The 10179-nt window shown below is 37.1% G+C and overlaps 1 protein-coding gene across 2 annotated transcripts; it reads left to right on the plus strand.

The window, feature by feature from the left end:
• Nucleotides 1-310: 310 nt before the first annotated feature.
• LOC103046005 (major histocompatibility complex class I-related gene protein-like) lies at nt 311-9979 on the plus strand. 2 transcript variants are annotated; one of them, XM_007257476.4, is made up of 8 exons: nt 311-493; nt 3745-4002; nt 6655-6924; nt 8369-8647; nt 9281-9388; nt 9544-9578; nt 9742-9785; nt 9925-9979. In XM_007257476.4, exons 1-7 carry the CDS (start codon nt 439-441, stop codon nt 9781-9783), a joined length of 1047 nt encoding a protein of 348 aa, XP_007257538.3. In that variant the 5' UTR covers nt 311-438; the 3' UTR covers nt 9784-9785; nt 9925-9979. The 2 variants fall into 2 exon arrangements, with proteins under 2 accessions (XP_007257538.3, XP_007257537.3); XM_007257475.4 differs by lacking the exon at nt 311-493 and adding an exon at nt 829-2162.
• Nucleotides 9980-10179: the final 200 nt, after the last annotated feature.

Genomic DNA, 10179 nt, shown 5'->3' on the forward strand with positions numbered 1-10179 from the left:
CTCCCTTGTAATAAATGAAAATTAGCAATAAATAATCTCAAAATAATTACATAAATCTAAAGTAGTAAAACCATAAAAAATGCCCAATACATACTTTTTATTCTTCTTTGACTAAAACTAGACTAAAATGTTTTTCGTTCCTTTCGACTAAAACTAATAATAACTACATAACTATAATATGACTAAAACTATTATATATTTTAGTCAAAAGACTTAGACTACAAATCATCTGTCAAAATGAACACTGCACCAATCATAGCTTCCCCTCAAACACACACCCCCCGCTGTTCCCCGACAGACCTCACCAACACCACCCCTGCCCTTTCCTATCTGACTTCAGAAATTGAGAGCCCTGCATTTCGCAATGCCTCGCTGCAAACTTCCTCTGAAACAAAGCTGTTAAAAGGAGAAAGTGGCCAAGGTCTGATCTAATCTACAATGGAGCTCCAGTGCCTCACTCTGTGCTTACTGTTCTGCTCTGCTGCCACTGCGGGTAAAAGCTTTGATAGTTTTTTTTTTTTTTAGGGGGGGGGGGGGTCTTTTTTATATAAAAGTTTGACTGTGTTATAAGCGCTGGGCTAACAACTGGTCATACACTTTTAAACACTTTACTGTAATGTAGGCGTTCAGTCGGATTAACTGAAGATCTGTCTGTCACGCTGAACACCCCTGAACTGATACTGGGGCTCTTTATCTTATTTATCTGATCACAGTGTTTCAGCTCACGCTCTACTGCTGGAGTGTGGCTGAGCTCAGTTACAGGGAGATGGTGGTCATGTGACTCAAACATGGACAGGCTGTAATACTGCAATAAACGCGCACTTACTGTAATATAACTGATATAGTTACACACACTGACACGTCATGCCGCACCTTATACCCTCCTCCACTAACAGAACTAGCCCGCCGACCCTGTATTCGAACCAGCTAACACAGTCAGGCAGCGTTAGCAGCCCCCTCGACATTTAACTGTGGCAGCTAAGCTAACTAACGCTAAGCTAGGCTAACGTTAAGATAATTAACGCTAAGATAACTAACGCCAAGATAACTAACGCTAAGATAACTAACGCTAAGATAACTAACGCCAAGATAACTAACGCCAAGATAACTAACGCTAAGATAACTAACGCTAAGATAACTAACGCTAAGCTAGTCTTACGCTAAGATAACTAACGCTAAGCTAACCAACGCTAAGCTGGGCTAACGCTAAGCTAAGATAAGCTAAACTATCGTAACTAGGTTAACTGTGTTTTTCCAACAGTGGAGCTACAAATATCATTTTTTATTCAACATTTAGACTAATGCATGTCAGGTTTCCTCAGGATTTAACCGACGAGTACCGGTTTTCCCACAGAACAGTAAACCGAGCACTATTTCGCGTATTTCTCTCCCGTTATTAACATACTTTCAGTTTCGTTTGCATCGTTGCTGACTGGTTCGCGAGTAGACTCTGAGTCGACTCTTTTCTTTGATTAGATCTCGTGACGCTGTAGTGTTAATGGTTTTGTAAGACAATCTGTGCCATCGTTAGTATCAGCTAATGCTTACTGAGATTTTATTTTATTGTTGATGCACTTTAAAAGTGAAACATCTGAAGTTTTCAACATAAACATTTTAATATAACATTATAGTCATTGTGTATTTTAGAAAAATGCGTTTTGGGGAGGAGGAGTGTAGTGCACTACTAAGCTCCTGTGGTGTGGCCTTAGCTTTTGTCTTTAATTGTATTTTTCTCCCTTACATTACTTATTTTTTACATTATGTAGTTTTGAATCCAGTACTATACTTGTACCTAGGTAATTATTGTGAATACTTTTGACACTTTTGGTGATGCTAAATAAAGAGTCGTTTGGGAGCTGAACGACTCAGCGTTTAGTTGGTGCTGCTGTAGTGTTGTTTAGCTCTGCTGGTGAAATAGTGATGATTCTGAAGATTCGGATCATGTGTCGAACACAGTTCACTTTGAATCACTACATCAGTGTTTGGTTCGTGTTTCAGAAAAATCACGTGATGTCAGCTTTCTTCAGTAAGGAAACGAGAGGGGAAGTGAAACAATAACAGATCAATAGATAAGATTAGACTATGATAAACTAGGAGATTTAATATGAAATGTATCCATGTACAGCGTGATAAACAGAGGATTAATCCTTCACAATTACACAGTGAGCACAATTTTGCTTTTATAACACAAAATGTTAAAATTTGGGATTATAAACCGCCTAGTAAATTCTCTGTCAGTCTGTCATGTACATTTTACATAATGTACAAGTAATGTACCATTTGTCATATTTTTATTAGTGGTGTGAATCGATAAAAAAAATGTATTAATCACAAAACAGATTTTCTCTTATTCTTAAGACTGAGCCTTTAATAATGGGTATTTAACTGTAAATTAAAAGAATCAATTAGTTAGATTGGCACAGTTAAATTTGTATATCTTATCTCTGTAAATACAGTGCATAAGTCTTCATTTATTTGCTTCAAAAGAATATCAAAAACCTATTTCTGTTTAAAGAACAGCTTTGCGAACTCAAACTGGTCAAGCTAGTCCATCATCTCAACTCTTATTCAGCACAGGGTATATCATTAATTTAGGCAAAGTGGTTTAGCTGGCCAGCCAGCTTGATTACCAGCATGACCAGACCGATTATGCTGATCCAACAGGAAGAACAGCTTTACCAAACTGGTCAACCGTTTTGACCAGCGTGGTGAACAGCTTGATCATGGTGATCTAGTCATGCTAGGTGATCTAGAATCTGTAACAGCCACAAAACCTCATAATATTCCACTGTGTAATATCAATATGTTTTTAAACTGGACTGCTTACTATCATTACCACTTGCTCTTTATGTTGTCTATTGTTTGTTGTCCCATGTTGCACCATGGTTCCAGAGGAATGTAATTTCACTGCACTGTGTACCTGTACTCAGATGTAATGACAAAAAAAGCCACTTGACTTGACTTGACTTGACTTAAAATATGAAGAACTATGCTTCATAGTATGGATTCATAGTCTGATAATCTGACTACTAGTTTATTTTTTGATTATAGACTGGAATGAAGGACACTGTGTTCTAAACCAGGGGTTCTCTATTGGTCTCAGCCCGGGATCCACCAAACAAACAAACAAAAAAAAAAACTCATTAATGAACTTTTCATCATTTGACCGAAATCTGCTTCACCCTAGACTTCCTGAGTAGACTTCCTGTTGCCTAAGTAATGTCGACTATTTACTTTCTGTTTTATGTTTTTTTCACATCCATAATTTGTTACTTTGTACTTTGTCCATTTAAAGCGTTAACCCCACTGGTTTGGGATGTTTTGTTGTTGCACACAGAAAAATTCAGTAACAATATGGTTAGCTTGTTGCCTGACAGCTCAACTAGGTGTAACCTGCTCTTTTCCAATGTAGCAGAATAATGTTTTTAAAAACATTTCTGGGGCAAAATAAAAATGTTTCAATATCAACACAGATGGAGACACAGGAGATGAGATGTGAGATGGAAAATAGGCTTTTTTATTAAAACATATGAGGCTAGGCAGAGCTACACATCATACGTGTTGCACTGTCCATGCTTTTCTACAGTCATTGGTGTGTTCCAACTTATATCAGTGCACAAAAACATATTTATATCTTTATATTCCATTTTTGATTATTAATAGTAATTAATATTTCTTGACTCCAGTTGGGAAAAATGTTTAATTCTGTGAACAATGTTAAATTCTGTGCCCTTTTTGCTCTAGAAAAGTATGTGCTGAGCACCATGTACACTGTGACACAAGTCTCCTGCCAACCCAAGTTCACGGCTGTGACTGTTGTTAACGAACAGCAGATTACCCGTTTTGACAGCGAGCATAACATGCTGATTCCCACCCAGGACTGGGTAAAAGAGGCCTTAAAGGACTACCACTGGAACAACTACAGCCAGATACACTTGTCAGAATTTGCAAGACTGCGAGAAGAACTAAACGCTACAATGAAGAGCTTAGGACACACAGACAGTGAGTTTCTCTTTTTCAGTTTTGTTCTGTTTTAAATAGTTTTTAAACAACTGGACGAAGAATGAAATTAACATGATTACCCCAGAGGCAGAACATCAGTCAAGATATATTGTCTAAATTAAGGGTGAATTGAATAATGAGTAATCGCAAGAACATTCTGTGATTAATCTATATTAATTGCACTTAAGAGTGAAGCAATTAAATAAAGATTGAATGCAAGATGGACCAAATGGATTCACATTTATATTAGTGTGTCAGTTTCTCAAAAAAAAAATTATTAATAATTTTATTGAAAAAAAAAAGCTGGCACCTCCCTGTATTTTGGGAGACAGAAATAATTGAGTAGTTTGCCTGATAGACAAGCACTTTTTACTTGATTTTTAGTATCTAGGTAGCTATATTATGGAAAAATCCTTATCGTGATATGGATCATGATATTCTTGAACGCAGTCTGCTATTTACTATGAAAATATAACAGAATTGTTTTTGTAAGTTTTTTGTATTGTTTTATGTTTGCATGCACAAAATATTCACGTGTGTTTGGTACATTACTTTATTTTTATGTAATATTATAATTACATAAAAGTTTATAATAATAAACCTCTGCACAGCTAAACATTAGTTTTAATTCAGCACAGTATTTGATATCAGTTTGTGCAGATTATGGTCCAGTTTGTTGTGATTATTAGTATTACATAGTGAAACACTATGAGGATATTAAAGCTCACCTTCCGTCGTTTTTTCTTTCATTTTAAAATGTCTAGTTGTGGTCTCTAGTATGAATGAATGACATGTGAGCCGTTTTTGTAAAAAAAAAGTGCTCAGGTGTCTCTGTATAGCTCTTTTTTAATGGACTGTTTTAGGGGTGTGTCCAAAATGACCGGATTCCAGCTTTGCTCATGAATATTCATACATGCAAAGAGCATGCAAATATCTCTCCTCTGATTGGCTAGGAGCACTGCGACGCCCCTCCACCGCTCTGCTGCTCACTGCCTCCCACCTCCTAACTGATGAGCGGTGATGTTGCGTCGCTTCAGCTCCGCCTCTGGGAGTTTCTCGAGCCAAGGTGGGCTGGTCTGTGAGTTTCTGCCTACGTAGGCAGAAAGATCATTCAAAATTCACCCGTTTTTCGGAGGGGGGGGAGGGGGGATTTCTTTGCTTAGCTCCTGCAGACAATGGGGGCTGCAAAACAGTTTAATGTGCAGGTGTACACATTCAACTCGGAGAGACCTACTGTATTCCACAAAAAACAAGAAAAATCGGATTTTCGCGGAAGGTGAGCTTTAATGTAATTCCTGTTAAAATATAAATAATGGGGTTTCTTGAGCACTTTAATCAAACTATTAGGCAGTTTATGTAAAAGTGGATATAAATTATGGTAGTTACATCTAACTCACTTCCACTCTAAACCTAAATAATCCACTAATCCACCGTAAATTTCTTGTGAGCCGCTTTTGAAAACCAGCACTCTGGCTTTTTTTTTTAAAGCTTAGATGAGTGAAATAAGGTCAGCACAAATTTTAGGAACCCAGTTAGGAAGGCATCTTCAGTGATTTCCTGTTTGTGTTGTCTTTGGCTCTGCTCATATGTTTTAATGTATTTAGTTTGGCCGGTCTTTTAAGGTTTCTTGCATTTATCAGCATCAGCAGACATCCTGCCTGTAAAGCACTGGCAGCAGTCAGGGCCCTTGGAATACCATAAAGGAAGTGTGGAGCTATTTTTAGCTATCTTACACCCTGCACAAGGCACGTCACGATGCTCATTGCTATCTTACATCCCGTCAACAGTCTTTATTCACGTCTTGCGCCTGCGTTGTTTTAAATAGCAAGAGAACGTGTGATTAGATCTACGCTAATGGGCGTGGTGGTCTGAAAGTGAGGGGTGTTCAGGTAAATTGCTATCTTGGCACAGTTGCGCTACTGACTGATATAAAACCCTTACAAACATCAACAGTCAGACATCCTTACCTGGACTGGCAACTCAGGTGGGCCATGTGCGCTCAAAGTGCATACATCCCCACTCATTACACACACACTAGGACATGCAGCACTGCACAAACCCAATTTCTACTTTAACAGAATACAGGATAAAATAATGCTGTTCCCGTAAAAGACGAGAGCAATCAGTTTCCTCTGCTAAGAAGTGCAGAAGCACTGTGCCGTTAAAATAGCTATCCACCAAAGTCAGATTGAGCCTGGCTCTGAAAGGGAATGGCAAGTGACACGCTGACTGATTTATTTTAACCATGATTAATGAAGAGAATTAATATATGCCTTTTGTGTTTTAAGCCGCACAAGGCATACTTTTCCCGACGTTGCGATAGCAAAGACACACTAATACACCCTAAATCAAGCATTGTGATGCTTAGTTAATGGCTTGCATATAGGTCACTAAAACAGGGCCCTTGGTGTTTTTTTTCACTACACCCCAAGCATGTTTTAAACCGGATTTCTCCTTTTTTAATTTTATGTGACTTTTTAAAAACTTTATTTAAACTCAATCAACAATTGAGAAACTGCCAATTACTCTACTAATACAGAGTAAAACTACGAGAGTGTTATTATATATTATTATACTTCGGAACATATCAAATGGTGTCATCTAGTTTTATTGTTAGTTAGACTTTTTGGTCTCTGTTTCTCTTTTTCTCAGGTGTTCACACGTTCCAGAGGAGGTCTGGGTGTGAGTGGGATGATAAAACTAGTCGTGTTCAAGGCTTTGATGAATATGGATATGATGGAGTGGACTTCATATCACTGGATCTGGATCAGATGAAATATGTCCCTCGCACAGCACTGGCAAAAGCCACTGCTGAGAGGTGGAACAGCGACGACAATTTGCTTAAGTTTCAGAGGCATTACTACAACACTGACTGTAGCAATTGGCTAAAGAGGATTGGGAGGGTCCACCTGAAGAAAACAGGTAAGTTACAGGAACTGTTAAATGAGGCTAAACACTGATGCAGAGATATGGTACCAATCAATACACTAGAAAGAGTTCTTGAGTGAGTCCTCAATGAATGGGGTTAATGGTGAATGGAATGATTTCATTATTTGTCCTGGCTATTCCTTTAATTTTGGAAAGTAAAATAAAGTACTTGTTTAAAAAGCAGCTACAGATAATGGGTTTTAGGCAGTAAAGACGCTAGCATTACTGCTACTGTGAGCTGACTGACGGGTGAGCTGATGCTGAAGACACAGTCAGAGCATGTTTAAAAAAAGGGTTTCTATCAGGAGTTTAAAAGCTTTACAAATTCTCTTTAATACTGAAACATTGATAATTCAGTGTTGAGGGTCAACACTCGTGAGCGCACTCTAGTATGTTTACAATTGTGTACCCTTCCAAATCCCCTGCTGGCCAACTCTTAAACTGTGCTTAAAATTCTAGACCTAAGCATGCTTATATCTTTACAGTAGATTTTTTTGTGCATCATCTGCCCAATTTGGACGGTGCATGTTTAGAACTTCCGAACACAGAAAGAGAGCAGTCAATCCAAAGATATTAAACAGAATAAGCTCTAGGGATGCCTGATCTGTGTTGCCTGAAAATATCTGATCTTGTATTTTGAGTAATGACTATTAAATTATTTTATTTTTTTAAAGAGCAGAAGTGCTTCTTAATATGTAACTTTTATCACCATTTTAAACAGATGTAGCCTTTAAGTTCAAACTGCATGATTATCCTATTTCACATTCCTGGATGCTTTTGTGATTTTATATGCCTTTGTTCTTTGTTCCTTAATAAAAATTAAACAAATAAATAATAAAAAATATATAGCTGCTATAACTTCTACTAATAACAATTATCCCTAGTTAAACTTCTTGTGGTCAAACACCACAGCCAGTGTATTTGCCTAGCTATGTACGGTGTATAATAAATTGAAGCCTCTTAGTCCTGGAACACCCCCTGCCCTACATATTTGCTATTTGATATTCTAGCATGAGGAGTGTGTTACAAAAATAGTCCAGTCCAAATCGGCAGGTGATACATGACTCACTCACATGCCTTAAAGGATATTTTTCATGGAGGAAGCGTCACTGGAGTTTCAGTGTTCCATTCTGTGCTCAAGGCCTGGTTAGCAATCACGCTATATTACGTATCATGACCAGCTGAACCGTGCCCTAGCCCATGGCTACAAACAAGCTCGGGCACGAATGTAGAGTACTCACACTAGTCTTTGGGGGATCTAGTGTGCCTTGTGTGACGCACATTACATTGTTAATCACGTTTTGTAGATTAATATAGCTTTAAAAATCCTGACTGATGACTCTTATTGGTGTAGCATGGTCTGCTGGCCAAGCTAGGGACTACTAGCCATGATGAGATGTAAGCTAACACTGCTCACACTCCAATTTGTTTCCTTCAGGAAATATCACATTTTACCAGAAAAAGGCCTTTTCTCCTGTGGTCTGCCATGTCACTGGTTTCTGTCCCAAAGCAATGAAGATCTCCTGGCGCAAAAATGGAAAAGATACAACGGATAACGTCTCGATTGGAGATATTTTACCTGATGGTGAGGGAACATATATAAGGGACATCTCCATCTTCAGCGATGAATTGGACGTAAGCAAGTTCACCTGTGTCGTGGGGGACAGCTTCAAGAATCTGAGCAGGGATTCCCTGAACAAACCAGGAAACAGCTTCAGTAAGTGGAATCAAAACATTAAAAGTGTCAAGGGTATAAGTTCCTAGAGAAACTTTTAGTGTTTTTTTCTATTTGAAACTGTGCAGGAACCCTTTAAGGTGCTTTACTAAACCTTCAGGAAACGTTTTTTTTTCTAAAAACCTTTCCTTGAGTGACGAGCGTTAGGTTATACATAGTTCAGTTCATCTCTGTTATACAATATTAATAAAAAATATCAATATAGTTTAACTCGTCCAGACTACTGCAGCTCTAGTGTTAACTTTAACATTAAAAAAAGAACACATCTCACAGTTCTGGCATCATGTTTTTTTCATATAAATATTTCTCTCATTTTACTTGCTTTAATTAATAATTACATTTTAGGTTACTTTTATTTGAATTTATTCATTTTTTATTTTATAATTTTTTCATTGTGATTTACAATCTTTTGTAAAAAGTAATTGTTGTTTTTATTTTATAATTATTGTTATACATGTTTTTTATATAATATTTTGCTAGTTTATATTAGCTGCCATGTGGTAAACATCATACGTACAGATTGTCAGCTACATATATATACATATTTGCTGTACATGATAATTATTGAGATAAATATAATTAAGAATGTTTTGTGTTGCTATTTTGTGTCTGCAGATACTGGGCCTAATGTAGCTGTTATTTCCAGCACTGTCATCTTATTTACTTTGGGTTTTTCAATTATTACTGTCGTTGGCTTCTTCTACTTCAGGCGCAGAAGACCTGGTAGGTATAAGCAGTTGATGCTGACCTGCAAAGTTTTTATTTCTTTACTGTAATACTAATACATAGAGTACATTACAAAACCATATTAGTTACAGTTTTAACTTCAGAGAATTTAATGTCATTAATTTGTGCATTTTAATTCCCTATTTTTAAAGATCATTCCAGAACAGATGAAGAAATGCCACATGTAGTGAGTATTTATGCTTATTTACAGATCAGAAAAGCAAGTTTTTTGTAGCATTTTGAGTAATTTATAAAATACTGTTAGTATGGCTTATGCTAGATTAACTCTAAAAATTAAATTTGTCTGAATTAAAGCTTCACCTATAACCCAGTCTCTGCTATCATTATAGGAAATACCATTGCGACAACAAGTACAAGATTGTAAGGCCTAATTGTGAGTTCCCTTATTATCTATTATCACAAGTTATCATCTTGCATACAAATATATAAATACAATTAAAATAATAATGCTAAAACAAGTAGAATTGAGCTCAGAAAGTCTGATTTTTAACTTGTGTTTGTGTTTTACCTAGGAGAGGATTACATCTGACATCCGGTAGACCTCTGACTGGACAACTGATTGGGGGGGGGGGGGGTGGGGGGGGGGGCAGACCATAATCTTTTCCTATAACTCTTCACAAGATGGAAGAATACAGAAAGAAGGATCTTCCACTATTCCTCTTTACATAACCTCTCTAAATCTTCCAGAGTCCAGGTCTTCTCCTATACTCTCTTCTCTTCAGCTCAGTAGAAAGTTTCAGTATTTAAAAATTAAAAATGACTAAATA

Source organism: Astyanax mexicanus, chromosome 1, assembly GCF_023375975.1.
Source record: "Astyanax mexicanus isolate ESR-SI-001 chromosome 1, AstMex3_surface, whole genome shotgun sequence".
In the NCBI taxonomy this organism is placed as follows: domain Eukaryota; kingdom Metazoa; phylum Chordata; class Actinopteri; order Characiformes; family Acestrorhamphidae; genus Astyanax; species Astyanax mexicanus.

Excerpts from the sequence above, each read along its gene's own strand:
- LOC103046005 (XM_007257475.4), top strand. The coding sequence starts at position 2,105 with ATGAAATGTATCCATGTACAGCGTGATAAACAGAGGATTAATCCTTCA. Across the intron at positions 6,925-8,368 it reads GGTCCACCTGAAGAAAACAG|GAAATATCACATTTTACCAG; the intron begins GTAAGTTACAGG and ends TGTTTCCTTCAG. Across the intron at positions 9,579-9,741 it reads ATGAAGAAATGCCACATGTA|GAAATACCATTGCGACAACA; the intron begins GTGAGTATTTAT and ends CTATCATTATAG.